Source organism: Macaca thibetana, chromosome 2 (assembly GCF_024542745.1).
Source record: "Macaca thibetana thibetana isolate TM-01 chromosome 2, ASM2454274v1, whole genome shotgun sequence".
NCBI classification, from domain to species: Eukaryota; Metazoa; Chordata; class Mammalia; order Primates; family Cercopithecidae; genus Macaca; species Macaca thibetana.
Genome location: NC_065579.1, coordinates 82,788,045 through 82,808,677, shown reverse-complemented (window position 1 = coordinate 82,808,677; position 20,633 = coordinate 82,788,045). Strand labels below are relative to the sequence as shown.

The window sequence follows — 20,633 nt, the reverse complement described above, 5'->3', positions numbered from 1 at the left end:
CAATAATGTGAATGTACTTAATGCCACTGAACTGTACTTTTTTTATTTTTATTTTTTGAGACGGAGTGGAGTCTCGCTCTGTCACCCAGGCTGGAGTGCAGTGGTGTGATCTCCGCTCACTGCCATCTCCAACTCCCGGGTTCACGCCATTCTCCCGCCTCAGCCTCCCGAGTAGCTGGGACTATAGGCGCCCGCCACCACGCCCGGCTAATTTTTTGTATTTTTAGTAGAGACGGGGTTTCACCGTGTTAGCCAGGGTGGTCTTGATCTCCTGACCTCGTGATCTGCCCGCCTCGGCCTCCCAAAGTGTCGGGATTACAGGCGTGAGCCACCGCGTCCGCCCTGTACTCTTAAAGTAGTAAATTTGTTATCGTTTGCCACACACAAAAATAATACCCCAGCAGATCTTCATAAGGGTTAATTTACGCTGCAAGTTTAGAGCCGGGATTTCCTCAGCTCATCACTCAATGTTAACCCTGAAGATGTCCAGGTTGGTTATGAAGGATGCGACATCCTAGCGTTGGCCACTCTTTTCCTGGTCCTTCCTGTCTTGTAGGTGAGCCTCTGGGGGTCAGGAGAAAGTCTCCTCTATCTCCTGCTCACTTTCGTGTAGGAAGAGGGAAGGTGTGTGCGGGGGAGGGGGGGCGGGAAACGGCACTTTGTGTGAGGGAGGCGGCCACTACTGGGCAGGCAGCCACGCTCTTCTTCCTCCCTCCTGGGGCGGAAGTGGGGAGAGCAGCAGTTTAAAGGATCCACTCGGCCGCCTCAACCGCCAACCAGGAGGCGAAGGGAGGAATAGAATGAACAATGTTTGGATCCCAATGACGGGAGATGAAAGTTGCAAAAGCTCTGCCCAGGCTTCTACCAAGGATGAACTTTCCAGGGCATCTGCTGAACAGCTCTTCGGGGCTGTCTGCTGAGATTGGCGGTGGGAGACTCCCGCCTCTCACTCGTGCCTTTGTTCCCCACGCCGGCCCAACCCCGCGCCCCTGCGCTGGCGGCCACAGCACCTGACCCACGCGCCGCCCGCCGGGGATGCTGGAGCCGCCGCGGCTGCCGCTGCTACCGCTGCCTGGCCTGCTCCGCCAGGCACATGCGCAGTGGCGACACCGAGCCGGCGCCCTCAGTCTCCTCCTCCACCGCCTCCCGGTTCCGCAGTCACTTCCTGCAGCTGTTTCCCTGTGGGTCGGGTTGGACTGACTTTTGACAGTCAGCCTTCGGCTGCGGAGGGGGCTCGGCGGCGGCCGGCGGAGAAAGTTGCTTCGAGGAGAGGCTGGGTCGAGCTGGGCCGAGCCGGGCACGCAGGGCGGGCGTCGCGGGCGTCCCGGGCGGACGCGGCGCCGAGACTGCCGGCGCGTCCCGGGGGTTCCGGTAAGTGCAGGCGATTGGGAGCCGCGGGGCTTTCAGGACAAGCACCGGAGCGCCGGGGACTAGCGGTTCCTTTCCGATGCTCTTTCCATCTGCCTTCCACGTGACAGGGCTTGCGCTGCTTCTATTTATCAGTTTAGTTACCTCGTTTCAGGCATTTCACGTGGACCAGGTGGATCATCTGTGGGTGCCGCTGCCTTGGCCCTCTCAGTTGCCCCCGCCCGGTGGGAGTCTGGGGATTCCATCCTTCGTGATGGCATCCTTACCGGGTTGAGGTGCGTGTGTGGGTTCGTGTGTATGCATGCACATCTTAGGAATGTAAGGTGGATGTGGGCGACGCTGAAGTGTCTGTAGCTTTGATTCAAATCTGTAAACAGTTCCCTAGGATTAGGAACCGTCACAGCGGAGACTGAAAAACATTCGCCAGTTCGCCAAGGCCTCTTCCACAGTTTCTGCGTTCTTTCGAGCCTTCTTTATAGGATATACCTTGCCTCAAGTGATTTTTTTTTTTTTAACTTTTCTCCCTCTCATTCCTTCTTGCTGCGTTCTGATGACCTCTGAGTAATGCTCGCCGCCTTTCCCGCATTTCCAGAATTCCCAATTACAGACTTACCTAGTTTGCGGAGGTGCTGCTAACCTGTTCCTTTATTCTATTCTCTTTCCTCTGTAGATTTCTCCAAATGAGAAAGAGATTGTCTTTAACACAGTATGTGAAGAGTAGGCCCCAGTCCAGTGATGAAAACTAAGTATGCTATGATAATTAATTTTCTTTAAACAGGGTACATTGCGAAGCTTTGATTTTCTTTAATGTCGTCTTAGGTCCTTTCCAAACCAGGACATTAACCAGCATGAATCCTTCATTTATGCCATTGCAAGCATCAGAGTGAGTGGTTTTTAAGATCTGAAGAATATGTATGCCAGTCTTCAAATTAGTCCCTTTTAAACCAATGCAACAGTTGAACAGATCTGAGTTGCATGTTTTGGGTCTATGGATTCCATCATTCATGCATTCACTGAAGACTTGGTTTTATTCATTTTAAGATTTATATTTTATGCTAATTTTTGTTTGCAAATGTACTAATATTTGATGCAGTTGTCATACATAGATTTTTTTGAGGAGTCGACATTGTGTTGATTGTTAAATATAACAAGAAATAAATTTGGGATATCAAGCTACTCTTTAAAAATTATAAGATCAAAGCGATAATGGGTAAATCTGTGTTTGGCAAGAATTTTTTCTTTAAATCAGGTAACTTTATCCCCTCTGGTAGGAGGCCTTTTGTACCTCTGTGCTTTGAGAAGGACCTTTATTTTGAGGGAAACTTGTAGATAACACTGGGGGAGACACATGCTAGAATTTCCTCAAGTGAAAGTGAGCTTTCATAAAACAAGTCCAGACATGCCTAGGCAATTGGTAGCATTTGATTTTCTGTTTATATTGGTTTCCTTTATCCAGATGTTTTCACACCCCCATTCACCTTTTCACTAATGAACTAGCAGCATGTTTGTGGCAAGTTGACGTCAGTAGCTTAACATTATGAATTATTATAATTAGGTAGTTAAACTTTTTAAAAGGCTGTTCTTTGTCTACTTAGTTCCCTTTTCTAAAATGACCATATCTGTTTTTGCTTTATGGATATCTTTACTTGATTCGATTAAGAGAAATAATACCATCACAGAGAACCTGACTTTTTAAATGTTCAAACTCTATATTGCTTTTCTTTATGTTCCCAAAGATATGGGCAGTACACTTCTGCTTAAAAATGAAATAATATCATTTTTCTAAATTTTGTGATTAATGAGAAGTATTGTTAAATTCTATGACTAATACTTACGCATTTTACCCTTAACTACATTATTTTCCCATCACGCTGATTTCCTTTGTTGCCTCCCCACCCCAAATTTCGTATGAAAGTTGTTACTTGATTTTCAGGTGCTGTGTAGTTATCAAATGTGGTAATACAGACTTTAACTTTTCAAAATTTACTTGATACATTTTAGTAATTCTATTATTGCCATAATGTACACATTTCCATTGCAGATGGAAATTTTCAGCAGCTTAAAATAGCTATATTCTATTGACCAAGAGAAGAGGTTTTAATACTGTATTGAGAGAGTGTAGGGAATTGTGGATTTTGAAATAAGGATTCTAATTTGGGTTAATTAGAATCTTGGGAACCCAAAGGGTGTACTGTGGTTCATTTTGAGACACTCAGGTTAGACGATGCCATCTGTAGGGGGAGGCAGGAGAAATTATGGATAAAGATTGAAGAGGGAGAGGAACATTTTGGGTCTTTTCTGAGGGAATTATAATAGAGACTATCAGTTATTTATTAAGAAGGGGGAGGAAAATAGCCTCAAGACTGAGGAACTGGAATTATACTGTGGCTTTTGGTGGTGTGATCCATTATTCCATTGGACATTTCCTTGATACCTTATTTTGTGTAGGTAATTTACCTAGAGAAGGAGGAAAAATTTGGATTTTACAGGGGACTGATGAATATAATCTAAGGCTGTATGAGGTAAACTCAAGAGCCCACAGAGGACAGGCAAGTATCAAGAACAGGCAGCAACTGAGTGGGGACTGAGGTGTCCCAGAGATGGCGGGCCTGGCTAGAGGGCACTGTGCCTCTGAGCACTAACTAGTTAATTGCGTCCCATATAGGAATGTGGGCCAAGTGATGCCAGATCATCCTTTTTCAAGAGAAGCCACGAATCTCTTGATTTTTGAATGTTAACAACTCATTCAACTTAAAAAATGAAAACAAAACTGTATATTCCAAACAGCACATCTGTGGCTGTATGTGGCCCACGGGCTGCTTGCCACTTCTGCTATACATTGGCTCAACTACTTAAATATTGCTAGTTGATCAGAAGGAGCATATTTTATTTATTTCTGTCATACTTTAACTCTAGGCTATTCCTAGAGTTCCTTGAAATTTCTGCAAGGTGATTTTTTTTTTATTCACTCTTCTTGATATTGGTTGGTTGGAAGAGATATTTGCTAAGATTTTTAGCTGGTGGTTTTTTGTTTTTTTTTTTTTGAGACACAGTCTTGCTCTGTCACCCAGGTTGGAGTGCAGTGGCATGATCTCAGTTTACTACCACCTCTGCCTCCCCTATTCAAGCGATTCTCCTGCCTCAGTCTCCGGAGTAGCTGGGATTACAGGCACCTGCCACCTCACCCAGCTAATGTTTGTGTTTTTAGTAGAGACAGGGTTTCACCACATTGTCTCGAACAGGCTGGTCTCGAACTCCTGACCTCAGGTGATCCACCCACCTTGGCCTCCCAAAATGCTGGGATTACAGGCATGAGCCACCATGCTGGACAGCTCATGGTGTTTTTGTCTGTGCGTGATTATCATTAAGAGTGTTTAAGTGTTAGTGTGCCTGAGGGAAGGGGTCTGGACTAGGTGACCTTTGATGTCCATTTCAGCCATGTGACTTTTGGATTTAATTAGCCTTGGATGCAATGCTATTAATGTTCATGGGCCAGAGGGATAGCAGTTGGAACGGTGCCAAGCAAAATAAAGCCAAATCTATAAAGCCATTCTCAGTGGAAGAGCACCACGTTAACATGAATTAACAGGCAGGGGAAGTCTGCTAAATGAGGCCAAAGGAAAGAAGTCCCAAGGATGGGTTTGGAGAAGTAGAACAAAGGGTCAGATTATGTTGTCATTTACATGTTATCTTGTGAAGTCTCATTTTTAAGTGAATTTTTTGTTTCTGTTTTTTTTTTTTTGCTGTTGATTCAGATTCGAAGACCTTGCTTCTCATCACCCACTGGATTATGCCCAAGGCTTTCCTACCCAATGATCCTCTTGCAACACACCGTGCTTCCTCCACCTAAGCAGCCCTCACCCTCGCCTCCTATGTCATTGGCCACCAGGTCTACAGGAACCTTGCAGCTTCCACCACAGAAGCCTTTTGGGCAGGAGGCTTCCTTGCCTCTTGCAGGGGAAGAAGAGTTATCAAAGGAAGGGGAGCAAGACTGTGCCCTGGAGGAGCTATGTAAGCCCCTGTACTGCAAACTCTGCAATGTCACCTTGAACTCTGCACAGCAAGCCCAGGCTCATTATCAGGTAAAGGGAGAAAAGAAAACCAGGCATTTAGTGGGGTGAACATTTCAGGGCTCTTCCTGTTTAGCAGTTGTCTCTCTAGATATGACCGTGCGTGGAATATCAAGATGGCTTAGAGAACAACTAAGTATAAATTTGTTTGATTAAAAGCCTTATGTTTTTACTTTAAAAATAAGTATCACTTTTTGTAGAATGGATCTCAACCTCTTACACTAAGCTGTGTGGCGTTCGATAGCTTACCAGTCTTTGTAGGCAAATGTAAATTATCTATGCTGGCATTTGAACCTGTAGTCTTAAGAAGAACAAGTATTTAAAACATGATGTACCAGCCTGGACGACAGAGCAAGACTTATCTCAAACAAACAAAAAAAACCCATGATGTACCAAACTCAATTCAGTGTAAAATTGTTTAGAAGCTAATATAATTTGCATCATTTCAAGGTGATCTCTGTGCATGACTCTCATGCTTTCCATTTTTGACTTATAACTCTTATATATCCTATCACTGGTAAGGAAAACACAGGTATCTTTTTATAGTGAGAATAAAATGACATTGGAATATTAAGCCCTATCCTTCATTCATAATAAGCATACTCTAATTTATTTTAGCCCGTTAGTGTAAACTAATACTGGTTTTTAAGATTTAAAGCTTTCACCTCCATGTTGAATAGCTAGTGGAGAGGACCATTTTAAAGGGTAATATTACCTAAGAACAAATGGAAAATTAAACTTTGGTTCTAAAGAGAGGGTACAATATTTCTTTTTATTCTAGACGTCTGTATAAAGTTAAATAATTTCCTTTTTTGGAGAAAAGAGACCTGGGAAATAATCAAGGACAAAACCCACTGAATGATGTCTTCCTGGGACATCATTGATTTGATTATTTATTATCTGCATGAAAATCTCTAGTAATAAGAGAGTGTGGTAGAAGACTGTTACACAGGTGTTTCTTCTCTTGTGCACCATAAGTTTCTCCAACTTAAAGTTTTTGTTTACTGTGGGTGTTAAGTCTTCTGTTTTGCTTTGATCCAAAAGACTGATTATTGTGTTGCTTTTTGAGTGTATGTTGGAAGTATTTTGATGGTCAGTTGTTTTCTCTGGTATTTAGGGGAAGACATAATATGTTGCCTTCTTTAAGTTCCCATTATGTGGTTTTGTTTTGCCCTCAGGTGCAGAGAGTTGAGTTAATTGTATCTCACAGATCTTGACCTGTGTCATCATTGGTTCCTAAAGGCCTCTTCTGGTTTTATTTTTACGTTTTCCCCCTTTCCCCAGTATCTACTCTCATCACCTTGCTGTGCAGTACAATTGTTTGCTACAGGGTCTTCCTTTGCCTGTCTTTACCATTCAAGCAGAGTCTGTTAGGATGATTCATCTCAACTCCAAGACTGTATTAGCTTTCTTCATTTATTCCTACGGAATGTTCAGTTTTATAGCCTAAGACTCACTTTGAAAAAAGAAGCCAGAGTTCTCAAGGTTTAATTATTAGCCGTATAAAGCCCCTAACAAATCATTAACTTGGGAGCAAACCCACTTGTATGCTATACACATATATAATTACCTTTATTTATTTATTTATTTTGAGACAGAGTCTTGCTCTGTGGCCCAGGCTGGAGTGCAGTGGTACGATCTTGGCTCACTGCAGCGCCTGTCTCCTGGGTTCAAGCGATTCTCATGCCTCAGCCTCTCGAGTAGCTGGGACTACAGGCGCACACCAGCACACCCAGCTAATTTTTGTATTTTTAGTAGAGATGGAGGTTAGCCATGTTGGCTAGATTCAGCCTCCCAAAGTGCTGGGATTATAGGCGTGAGTGACCTACCGCACCCAGCCTGTAATTCCCTTTTAAGGAAGAGTTGTTTACTTTTATGAGGGAAAGCTCTTGGGCAGTGTGTAATTTTAACATGTCCATTGATTATACATATACGTTATTTCTTTTTTCTCCTAATAAAACTTTTTGACTTCATGGACTTTGAAAGGTGCTACTGATGATACATAGAGAAGATTGAGTTTGATGCAAGGTCATTGGATTATAAGGCTAAAACTAGATAAACGGAATCAACATTTGTTTTTTTCTTTTATTTTACATTTTTGCATATGTTTGTTCTAAACTTTTTAGTTGGCAAGATTAGTAATTATACTTAATTTCAGTTTCCTCAATGGTACAGTGAATAAATAAATTAGAAAATATAAGAAAAGGGAAATACAATTTAGGTAAATTTCTCAAAAATCAGAATTTTTAAGTGGAAAGGTTAAAGGAGAACAGGATGTAACGGGACAACTTAAGCAGCTAAAAACCAGCGTAAAGATGGGAAAGAAAAGAGGCAAGCTAGTAATCAGAAAGTAGAAGCTTACAGAAAATGAAAAGTTTGGGTATAATAAAGTATATTGCTAAGACTTTAGAAGCAAAGATTCGAATGAGACTGATGTTATTGGTAACTCTTAAAGACAGAAGTTTTTACCAGAGAACTAAACTAAGGCAAAGCAGTTCATGTGTAAAAATACAGAGCAATTACATTAGGGGAACATAGAAAAAAGGTCATCTTAGAAGTGAAATCTGGATTTTAATAAGATAGAAATGGTCAAGATAAAAGTGTATAGTCCAAAATGTAGCTCAGGATAATAAACAATCAGAGTGTGAACATAACTCTAGAAGTGGGTGAGCTACCAAAGAAGGAGAGCATAGAAATGTTAGCCAAAAAGATGCATCAGAGGGTGTACATGAATAAGCAGTAATAAAAGAAAGATTACTGAAGACAAGGCTAAGACCAGGCCAGGTGTGGTGCCTCACACTTGTAATCCCAGCACTTTGGGAGGCTGAGGTGGGAAGATTGCTTGCATTCAGGAGTCCAAGACAAGCCTGGACAGCATAACAAGACCCCATCTCTACAAAAATACAAGGAAATTAGGTGGGCATAGTGGCAGACACTTGTAGTCCCAGCTATTCGTGAGGCTGAGACAGGAGGCTCACTTGAGCCTGGGAGATTGAGGCAGCAGTGAGCTATGATCATGCCACTGTACTCCAGCAAAGAAAGACAACAACAACAACAACAATAACAACAACAACAAAACATACAAAAAAGAGAAGGGTAAGACCAATGAGTAAGGCTTACCAAGCACAGGAATAAGTAGAATGCCAATGATTGTAGATTAATACAACAAAGTGGTTTAGGGTTAAATGAGATGATGGCTGTACAATTTTATTTCAAGACTAAAAACTTACTTTCTAATTTTTAATACAGAGCATTACCAAACTGTATCTTCATTATTTCAGTTATGTGTGAGATAAAATGGGTCATGGGTAGCCTGTTTATGAGCTAGAAATGCATTTGTGAGAAGTGATAAATCACTGTGATTACATTACTCAAAACTTTTTAGTCAGTTGATGCCATTGTTGAAATCGTGGAGTTTCAAATTGCCTCAGGTATTGTAAACAACGGTGGTTACATTGGAGCCGGACTGTATCATGTTCCAGTAATCCAGGACATGCAGTGGAAACTACCCAATAAATACTTCCCTTTAAGCTCACTAGCGTTTTTTCCTGACGTCCCAGTGTTCCCAAGCTGGGGCTACCTTAGCAGTGACCCATGTGTATCTGTAGTCATTAGAGATTTAGTTTTATTCCAAGTACTTTTTAAGACTGATCTGTTGTTTCATTTTTAATGAAGCCATCGAATTTTATATTCTTAAAATTAGGGCTTTGGGTATAACTTAATTTAAAATCCAATCTTTGGAGGAGAAACATACTTTCATTTTATTAAAGTCTATCTGCAGGCTTCAGGTTACTTAGGGCAAGGCTGGCATGGGGTAACATACCACTGTTTCATCAGCATAAATACCCAGAGGAGGAATTGCTTTAGCATGGAAGGTTATTAACAGAAATAAAAAAAGCAAAAAACATGGATGAATTTTGCTAAGGCATCCACAGTTTAAAGTCACCAGTTTATTTGCTAATTTGCATGTATATATTTGACAAGATGTACTTACATTACATTTATAAAATTTGTCATAAACATGGCTTTCTATTTGTAATATTTAGTAGTCAAATAATAACCTACTATGTTAATTAGATTCATTAGAGAAAGAGAATACAGGTGAAAGAGTAGCTTTAGAATTAGGATGCTGAGTGTAGTGGTCTTAATTCGTAATTCATAATGAAGAGAATGCTGTTAGATTTTTCCCAAAATTTAAAGTACTGATTTTGGCACTTACATCTTAATATTGATCACCCAGGTTTGGATCAGTGAATTAAATCTCAGCTAATTTTCATGTATTCAGAATTCTCCGATTTGACTTTTTTCCAAATGGACTTACAGTGGACTGAGAATGGCTAAAACACACTTCAGATTTGGTTTTAATGCATGTGCTTTACACGTGGCATGTATGCTTTGGAATCTAACAGCTTTGGGCTGGAATCTTGGCTCAGTTACTTTAGGCAAGACACTGAATCTCTCTTTATTCAATATCTGTAAAGTAGGGGTCATTGTACTTCCTGTGCAGTATTGTGAGAATTGCATGTGTTATCTTAATAAATCCTGGTTGGTTGAAATAGGTTGCTATTGTTTAGAAGTGTTTGGGTCTCAAATGAGCAGAATGAGATGGTACACAGCTGTCTTACTGTTGTTACTACCTTGATAGTAACTTGCTGTAGGACCTTGTGTAAATAAGCAAAACTTTGTTTTTCTTGATCGTTCTCCAGAGATACTCTTTTAGATCCAGATACCAGGTTACCTTAAAAGAGTCTCATGAAGAATAATTCAACCAACAAATGAGGCAAAATAAAATGATTTTCAAATGTAAGTTCAAATAAAATGATTTTCAAATTTCAACCATACTACTCGTCTGTCAGCTTAGTCCATTTACCCAAGAATCAATTCTTGTTGGTTTTCTTGTTCTGCTCTCTGAAATCACCACCTCTGTAGGCTTTTCTAGCTGTTGCTTTGATCACTTGAGAGGGCAGAAGCTCTCTGTGATCTTGCCAGTTTTCTGCCTCCTCCTCTAGTCTACCCCTACCTCATTTCTTCTTATTTCAAAATGATAGATACCCTTTCTTTTGTCCAAGTTTGATTCCTCATCCTGTTTTCTGGATTTCATCACCTTTTCACCTCAATCAAAAACTGTGCTCAAGTCTCTTCTATATAAATAAAAATAGCAGCAGCAACCTTCCCATTACTTTTAATCCCTGCTGTCAGCAACCTTTCTCCTCTTCTCTCCTGTCCTTAGCATTCTGCTGGGTATAATTGTTCTCTTCAGGTCTTCATTTCCCATTCATTCCCCAGCCCACCGTATGCTGATTTCCATTCCTATAGGCCACTGAAATGGTCCTTTCCAGTGTCACCATGATCTTACAGGCCAAATCTAATTCCTTCTCACTTGACCCCTTTGTAGTATTAGCCAATGGTAACAACTTTCTCCTAAAAAAATTTAAAAATATTTTTATTTAAAATAATGCCTGAGGAACCAAAGGGTTTATAATGGAAAGTAGTAATTACCTGTTCTCCACCCATTCCCTTCCTTTTTTCCCCTCTCCATTCTCTTCTCCTTTCTGACTCCCAACTTGAGCTGGCTATAGTTTGACTTTGACACTGTCAAGATTGATCATATTTTTATCCATTCTGTCATCAAATTAAGTTTTCCATGCTCTATTTGCAGGTTGATGCCAATTGTTGAAAATTAACATTCAGCATTTGCATTATTGTGAATAGGGAATTTTGCATTATTATGAATGGGGAAATACTGTTCACTGCAGAGCTGTTTCCTTCCCTATATTTCCAGTGTCATGATCTCATGCTACTCACAAGAGATATTCAAATAGGTAACTCTTTCCTGAATGCTACCAGTTGCTCAAAAGTGTGTCTATTTTAGTTTGCTTCATATGTGGATTATAAGTTTGAAATAACTTTGTTTTTCCTTGAGTTTCTGGTACTTTTTAAAAAAAAACTAGAGAGAAGAATCTTAAGCCTTACAAAAAAGCTGTTAGCATCTCAATCTTTCTTTATATTGCTTACAACCCATTTCATTTATCTTCATGAAACCTACTGTTTTCTGATTCTGATTTTGACTAGTTTTTCTAGTTTGGATTAGTTGTTCTATATTTGAATCACTACTTCATTGTGTAGGTTTTTGTATTTCCCAGAGTGTAGGTTTTTGTATTTCCTGGAGTTTTTAGTTGCTTTTCTTCTCCCCTCTTTTTCTAGCTATATTTTTCATATCACCATTCTCCTCTCCACTCCTAAGTCTCAACTCCGCTTTTTATTGTATGGAATTTTCCTTTTATCCTAGATTCCTCTATCTCCTTGCTCCATTTTCAGCTGGCGTCTTTTTGGTTTGCTGCACAGCTTTGTCAACTTTGGACTTACTGCTCTTTAGGTTGGACCACTATTTTCTAAATATATGTGTTTTCTTTTTTAAATCTTGCTTTGTTGGAGTATATTGTCACATTACTTTAAGGAAGAAATAATGAATATAAATGTATAACACATTTTTTTCCTTGAAATAAAATGAGGGAGTAATGGGGAATAAATTTTTTTGAGCCCTGTGTTTCTAAAAAATATTTGCGTTGTGCCTTCATATTTGACAATTCAGTTCCAGGTTGAAGATTATTTTTCTTTGGAATGTTAACAGCTGCCCTCTATTTTCTGTTTTTATCTAATGTTGCTGAAGAGAAATCTTCTAATTCTTATTCTTTTGTTGGTGACCTGTTTTAATTTTGTATCTTTCTTTTTTTTCCCCGGGAAGCTTTTAGGCTCTCCTTTTTATCCTTGTAGTCTGAGATCTGACAATGATGGTTGTGTCTTGTTTTCCCCTGGATACTTTTTCATTTGTCCTGGTCAGCACTAGTAGATCATTTCAGTTTGTGTACTTCTGTTTCTCTTGCTCTGGAAAATTTAAAAAATATTCTTTTTTTTTTTTTTTTTTTGAGACAGCGTCTCACTCTGTTCCTCAGGTTAGAGGGCAGTGACACGGTCTCAGCTCACTGTAACTTCTGCCTCCTGTGTTTAAGTGATTCTCCTGCCTCACCCACCCAAGTACCTGGGATTACAGGTGCCTGCCACCATGTCCAGCTGAGTTTTTTGTATTTTTAGTAGAGACGGGGTTTCACCATGTTGGCCAGGCTGGTATCAAACTCCTGACCTCAGATGGCCCACCTGCCTCGGCCTCCCAAAGAAAAAAATATTCTTTCTTAGTTACTATTCTCTAGATTTTTTGTCTTTCCTTCTAGGAATCCTGTTAGCCATTATCATGGTTCTGCTGGATTGATTCTCTTTTATTTTTCTAGCTTTATTGAAGTATAATTGATGGATTGATTATATTGTTTGTCTCTGCTATCTTTTATCATTCTTCTTTTTTTTTTGATTTGAGACATGTTCTTAACTTCTAATCTCATATTGAATTTTTAAATTTGACAGTCGTATTTTTAATTTTTAAATTTAAATGTTACATTCAAACATTAACATTTTACATAATGACAGTACAATTGTCAAAATCAGGAAATTAACACTGATTTAAATAAATAAGACTTCTGGATTTCTTATTCTCATTTCATAGCATCTGTTTTATAGGATATTAATTAGGAACCTGAAATCACAGACTTTGGGGTGAGACTAGTATTTGATCTTGTGGTCTTACCACTCGCTAGATGTATGATATCAGAAACATTTCCTAACCCTTCTCTGCTTCATGAAGAAGGAGATGATGAGGAGAAGGATGATACTAATAATACCTGCATGTTAACATGTGTAGGGCATTTAGAAGAGTTCCTGGTACCTGAGATAGTCCTTGATAGTGTTGAGTGTTCCCAAGGTGCAGTGGAACCAGATTGTCCCAGCTCTGCATTGGACAATTGTGGCATTTGACAAGTTTTATTTTTATTTTATCAACTTTTTAGTTTGAATTATTCTAGACTTACAAAACAGTTCCAAAAATAGTACAAATAATTCCTGTATGTGCCTTATTCAGGCTTCCCAAACATGAACATTTTACATAACTACAGTATAGTTGTCAAAATCAGGAATTTAACACAGATTCAAATAATATTGTTTATATACTGTTTATATTACATTAATTGTGTACTAATGGCCTTTCCCTGATTCCAGTTATTTAATCCAGGATGAAATTTTGCAGGTAGTTTTCGTGTCTCCTTTAATTTGGCTAGGTCCTTGGTTTTTCTTTGCTTTTTATCATCTTGCAATTTTTGAAGAGTTGTTTTGTAGAATGTCCCAAATTTGGGCTTGTTTGATGTTTGATTAAATTCAGGTTATGTGTTTTTTAGCAAGAATACCACAGAAATGATACTGTGTTCTTCCTAGTGTGTCATATCAACAAAGATGTGTTGTGAATATCTTTTATTGCTGGTGCTGTTAATTCTGATCACTCGTTTAAGCTGGTGCCTGCCATGGTTCTCCTTTGCAAAGTTATTCTTTTTCTTTTTGTGTTCAACAAATGTTATATGGGGAGGTGCTTTAAGACTGTGAATATCTTATTTCTCATCATAGTTTTGGTCAGTGATGATTCTTGTCTCCAATAATTATTAGAGTGGCATTTGCCAATTGGTGATTTTTCTGTTTTAATCATTCCTTCTAAACTTGTTACTTGGAATTTTACTTTAAGAAAGATCTTTCCTATTTTTGCATTTATTTATTCAGTTATTTATATTACTGTGGATTTATGGATTCTAATTTTGTTTTATGTATCTTCTATATCTATAGATATATTCTATATTTATTTCTATAGATATATTCTATATCTGTACCTATATTCTAATTTTATTTATTTTGATTTATTTTATTTTACTGTTTTTGAGACAGAGTCTCCCTCTGTCACCCAGGCTGGAGTGCAGTGGTGCAATCTCTGCTCACTGCAACCTCCGCCTCCTGGGCTCAAGTGATTCTCCTGCCTTAGCCTCCGGAGTAGCTGGGATTACAGGCGCCCGCCACTGTGCCTGGCTAATTTTTGTATGTTTAGTAGAGATAGTGTTTCACCATGTTGGCCAGGCTGGTCTTGAATTCCTGACCTCATGTGATCTACCCGCCTCAGCCTTTCAAAGTGCTGGGATTGCAGGCGTGAGCCACCCCGCCCAGCCCAGGTTGCTGCAAATGCCATTATTTCGTTCCTTTTTATGGCTGAGTAGTATTCCATAGTATATATTAATATGTGCCACATTTTCTTTATCCACTCGTGGATTGATGGGCATATTTTTTCAGCTGCGAATTGTGCTCGTATAAACGTGTGTACAAGTATCATTTTCATATAATGACTTCTTTTCCTATGGGTGGATAACCAGGAGAGGGATTGCTGGATCAAATGGTAGATCTACTTTTAGTTCTTTAAGGAGGGAATTGCCACACTGTTTTCCATAGTGGTTGTACTATTTTACATTCCTAACAATAGTGTAAAAGTGTTCCCTTTTTCACCACATCCATACCAACATCTATTATTTTTTGATTTTTTGATTACAGCTGTTCTTGCAGGAGTAAGGTGGTATCACGTGGTGGTTTTGATTTTCATTTCTCTGATAATTAGTGATGTTAAGCATTTTTTTCATATGTTTGTTGGCTATTTGTATGTCTTCTTTTGAGAATTGTCTATTCATGTCGTTAGGCCACTTTTTGATGCTATTGTTTGTTTTTTGTTGCTGATTTGTTTGAATCCTTTGTAGACCAGATATTAGTCCTTTGTTGGATGTATAGATTGCAAGGATTTTCTCCTACTCTGTGGGTTGTCTGTTTACTCTGCTGATTATTTCTTTTGCTATACAGAAGCTTTTTAGTTTAATTAAGTCCCATCTATTTATCTTTGTTTTTGTTGCGTTTGCTTTTGGGTTCTTGGTCATGAAGTCTTTGCTTAAGTCAATGTCTAGAAGAACTTTTTCCAATGTTCTAGAATTTTTATGGTTTCAGGTTTTAGATTTAAGTCTTTGATCCATCTCTAGTTGATGTTTGTATAAGGTGAGAGATGAGGATCCAGTTTCATTATTCTACATGTGGCTTGCCAATTATCCCAGCACCTTTTGTTCAATAGGGTGTCCTTTCCTCACTTTACGTTTTTGTTTCTTTTGTTGAAGCTCAGTTGACCGTAAGTATTTGGCTTTATTTCTGCATTCTCTATTCTGTTTTATTGGTCTAAATGCCTGTTTTTATGCCAGTACCATGCTGTTTTGGTGACTGTAGCCATATACTATAGTTTGAAGTCAGGTAATGTAAGGCCTCTAGATTTGTTCTTTTTGCTTAGTCTTGCTTTAGCTATGAGGGCTCTTTTTTGGTTCCATATGAATTTTAGCATTTTTTTTTCTAGTTCTGTGAAGAATGATGATGGTATTTTGATGGGAATTGCATTGAATTTGATGATGGTATTTTGATGGGAATTGCATTGAATTTGTAGATTGCTTTTGGCAGTGTGGTCATTTGCACAACGTTGATTCTACCCATCATGAGCATGGGATGTGCTTCTGTTTGTTTGTGTCATCTATGATTTCCTTCAGCAGTGTTTTGTGCTTTTCTTTGTAGAGGTCTTTCAGCTCTTTGGTTAAGTATATTCCCGTTTTTTTTTTTTTTTTGCAGCTATTGTAAAAGGGGTTGAGTTCTTGATTTGATTCTTTGCTTGGTCGTTGGTCACTGTTGGTGTATAGCAGAGCTACTGATTTGTTGTATATTAATTTTGTATCCCAAAACTTTGCTGAATTCATTTACCAGTACCAGTTGCTTTTTGGATAAGTCTTTAGGATTTGCTAGATACACAATCATTTCATTAGCAAATAGTGACAGTTTGACTTTCTCTTTACTGATTTGGATGCCATTTATTTCTTTCTCTTGTCTGATTGCTGTGGCTAGGACTTCCAGTACTAGGTTGAATAGAAGTGGTGAAAGTGGGCATCCTTGTCTTGTTCCAGTTCTCAGGGGGAATGCTTTCAGCTTTTCTGCATTCAATATAGTGTTGTCTGTGGGTTTGTCATAGATGGCTTTTATTACCTTAAGGTGTGTTCCTTCTATGCTGATTTTGCTGAGGGTTTTAACCATAAAGGGATGCTGGATTTTGTCAAATGCTTTTTCTTTGTCTATTGAGGTGATCATATGATTTTTGTTTTTAATTCTGTTTATGTGGTGTATCACATTTATTGACTCAAGGATGTTAAACTATCCCTAGAGGTAAAACCATCCTTGAATCCCTGGTGTGAAAACCACTTGATCATGGTGGATTATCTTTTTGATATGCTGTTGGATTTGGTTAGCTAGTATTTTGTTGAGGATTTTGCGTCTATGTTCATCAGGGATATTGGTCTGTAGTTTTCTTTTTTTTGTAACGTCCTTTCCTGGTTTTGGTATTAGGGTGATATTGACTTCGTAGAATGATTTAGGAAGGATTCCCTCTTTCTTTGTCTTTTGGAGTAGTGTCAGTAGGATTGGTACCAGTTCTTCTTTGAATGTCTGATAGAATTCAGCTGTGCATATTGCTGGTCTTGGACTTTTTTGTTGGTAAGTTTTTAATTACCATTGCAATCTCACTGCTTGTTATTGGTCTGTTCAGTTTCTATGTATTCTTGGTTTAATCTAGGAGGGTTGTATATTTCTATCCATCTCCTTTAGGTTTTCTAGTTTATCCACATAAAGGTGTTCATAGTAGCCTTGAATGATTTTTTTGTATTTCTGTGGTATGGGTTGTAATATCTCGCATTTCATTTCTAATTGAGCTTATTTGGATTTTCTCTCTTATTTTCTTGGCTAAGCTCAATAATGGTCTATCAATTTTGTTTATCTTGTCAAAAAACCTACTTTTTGTTTCACTTATCTTTTGTATTTTTTTTGTTTCATTGAGTTCTGTTCGGATCTTGACTGATTTTCCGCTGGGTTTGGGTCTGGATTGTTCTTGTTTCTCCAGTTCTGTGAGGTGTTACCTTACATTGTCTATTTGTGTTCTTTGAGACTTTTTGATGTAGGCGGTTAATACTATGAACTTTCCTCTTAGCACTGCCTTTGCTGTATCCCAGAGGTTTTCATAGGTTATGTCACTATTGTCATTCAGTTCAAAAATCTTTTAATTTCCATCTTGATTTTATTGTTGACCCAACAATCATTCAGGAGCAGGTTATTTAATTTCCATGTATTTGCATGGTTTTGAGGGTTTCTTTTGGAGTTGATTTCCAGTTTTATTCCACTGTGGTCTGAGAAAGTACTTGCTATAAGTTTGATTTTCTTAAATTTGTTGAGACTTGTTTTGTGGCTATCATATGGTCTATCTTGAAGAATGTCTCATGTGCCGATGAATAGAATGTATATTCTGCAGTTTTTGGGTAGGATGGTCTGTAAATATCTGTGAAGTGCATTTCTTCTAATGTATAGTTTAAATCCATTCTTTTTTGACTTTCTGTCTTTAAGACCTGTCTAGTGCTGTCAGTGGAGTATCGAAGTCCCCCACAATTATTGTATTGCTGTCTATCTCGTTTGTTAGGTCTAGTAGTAATTGTTTTATAAGTTTGGAAACTCCAGTGATAGGTGTATATATATTTAGGATTGTGATATTTTCCTTTTGTACTAGTCCTTTTATTATTGTATAATGACCCTCTTTGTCTTTTTAAACTGCTGTTGCTTTAAAGTTTGTTTTGTCTCAAATAAGAATAGCTACTCCTGCTCACTTTTGTTGTCCATTTGCATGGAATATCTTTTTTCACCCCTTTACCTTAAGTTTACATGAGTCTCTTAAAGATAGCAGATACTTGGTTGGTGAATTCTTATCCGTTCTGCCATTTGGAATCTTTTAAGTGGAGAATTTAGGCCATTTGCATTCAATTTTAATATTGAGACGTGAAGTACTATTTTGTTCCTTGTGCTGTGTTTTTTTTGTTTTTTGTTTTTTTTGCCTGAATACCTGGGTTTTTTTTTTTTTTTTTTTTCCCCATTGTGTTGTTTTATAGGTCCTGTGAGATTTATGCTTTAAGGCTATCCTATTTTGGTGTCTTTTGAGGATTTGTTTCAATATTTAGAACTCCTTTTAGTAGTTCTTGTAGTGCTGGCTGATAAAGTGGCAAATTATCTCAGAATTTTTTTTGTCCGACAAAGACTGTATCTTTCCTTCATTTATGCAGCTTAGTTTCACTGGATACAAAGTTCTTGGCTGATAATTGGTTAAGGAGGCTAAAGATAGGACCCCAGTCCCTTCTAGCTTGTAGGGTTTCAGCTGAGAAATCTGCTGTTAATCTGATAGGTTTTCCTTTATAGGTTACCTTATGCTTTTGCCTCACAGCTCTTAAGATTCTTTCTTTCATCTTGACTTTGGGTAACCTGATGACTGTATGCCTAGGTGATGATCTTTTTGCAGTGAATTTCCTAGGTGTTCTTTGAGCTTCTTGTATTCGGATGTCTAGATCTCTAGCAAGGCTGGGGAAGTTTTCCTCAATTATTCCCTCAAATATGTTTTTCAAACTTACAGATTTCTCTTCTTCCTCAGGAACAGCAGTTATTCTTAGGTTTGGTTGTTTATCATAATCTTAAACTTCTTGGAGGCTTTGTTCATTTTTTAAAAATTCTTTTTTCTTTGTCTTTATCGGTTTGGGTTAATTCAAAAGCCTTATCTTTGAGCTCCGAAGTTCTTCCTTCTACTTGTTCGAGTCTATTGCTGAGACTTTTCAGTGTGTTTTGCATTTCTCTAAGCATGTCCTTCATTTCCAGAAGTTGTGATTGTTTTTTATTTATGGTATTTCACTGGAAATTTTCCATTCATACCTGTATTATTTTTTGATTTCTTTAAATTGGACTTCACCTTTCTGTGGTGCCTGCTTTTTTTTTTTTTTTTTTTTTTTTTTCTCAGTTGCAAGTTTTAATAGAATGAAAACAGAGCTTCCATACAAAGAGAGGGGACCCAAAGAGGATAGCCGTTGCCAGCTCAAATGCCTGGGCTTATATCCCGATCATTGTCCCTCCTGCTGTGCTCTCAAGCAATAGATGATTGGCTATTTCTTTACCTCCTGTTTTTGCCTAATTAGCATTTTAGTGAGCTGTCTTTACTATCTGATTGGTCGGATGTTGAGCTAAGTTGCAAGCCCCGTGTTTAAAGGTGGAAGCGGTCACCTTCCCAGCTAGCCTTAGGGATTCTTTGTCTGCCTAGGGAATCCAGCTAGTCCTGTCTCTCAACAGGTCAGTCCCCCCTCTCAACAGGAAAATCCAAGAGCTATTGGGGAGGTTGGCTGACGACTGCTCTAACTGCTTCCTGCTGAATTGGGGCATAGTAGGGGTTGTGCAGTTGAGATTTCCTCAGGAGGGGTGCCTTCAATGTCATTAACATCGGAGAGTGGGCTAGCAGGCCGGTCCAGGGGTCCATGGTAGATCTTAGTCATGGACTGCATCTGGGGTTCCATTTGAAGAACTATTTGTAGTTTTACAGCTTTGATTCTGGAAGAGACAAACTTAACAAGGAGGTTAAAGATACAGGGATTAAAATGTATGGCTTGCAGTGCAGGGGATTATTTCTTTGGCACAGTTTACAGGCCCTGACTATCTGCTTGATGGTTTTGAAAAGACCTGGTCTGGTAAATAATGATTTGGCCATCCAATGGGTGTTATCAATGCCTAAGTGAAAGGTTTGGTGAAGGGTTTTAAGTAATTTCCATTGGTTAGCTGCAGGAAAAAGCCTTTTTTGGTGGCTAGACATCCTGAGGGGAGGAAACTATGTCCTCATGAGGTTCCCCATTCTATTTCTTCTTCTGAGTACTGCGACTTGGTTTCCCAGAGCGGATTACCCCATACTAGGGGTCTTTCTATAAGCATTTCTAATGGAGGGTCCTGCCTTGAGGTTCTTTCGGCTTCAATATCCGCTTGGCGGTTCCCTCCTATTTCCCTTTCCTTTCCTTTCTGATGACCCCGGCAGTGTACGACTGCCACCTCTTCAGGTTTCTGTACAGCCAATAATAATCTCCTAATGGCTTCCTGATGTTTGATGGGTGTTCCCTCAGAAGTTAGGAATTCCCTTTCTCTCCATATTGCTGCATGGGCATGGAGGACTAGGTAAGCATACGTAGAGTCTGTATATAGATTTACCCTTTTTCCTTCTCCCAATTCTAGTGCCCGAGTGAGGGCTATTAGTTCTGCCAGCTGAGCAGTAGTTCCTGGAGTGAGGGGATTCTTTCAAGTATTCCATTATCACTGACCACTGCATACCCCGCTTTTCAAAGTCCTTTTTCTACAAAGGAACTTCCATCA

At 38.9% G+C, this 20,633-nt stretch overlaps 1 protein-coding gene across 4 annotated transcripts in view; it reads left to right on the top strand.

Moving 5' to 3' along the window:
- The first annotated feature begins 714 nt into the window (after positions 1-714).
- ZMAT3 (zinc finger matrin-type 3) overlaps positions 715-20,633 on the top strand; it is a 54,359-nt gene continuing 34,440 nt past the window's right edge. Inside the window, exons 1-2 of one of the 4 annotated variants that reach the window (XM_050778321.1) lie at positions 715-1,371; positions 5,124-5,450. In XM_050778321.1, coding sequence (XP_050634278.1) covers positions 5,181-5,450 — 270 coding nt within the window. In that variant the 5' untranslated portion in view covers positions 715-1,371; positions 5,124-5,180. Of the gene's footprint in view, positions 1,372-4,421; positions 5,451-20,633 lie in introns of those variants that run through there. The other 3 variants (XM_050778320.1, XM_050778318.1, XM_050778319.1) reach the window with 3 other exon arrangements.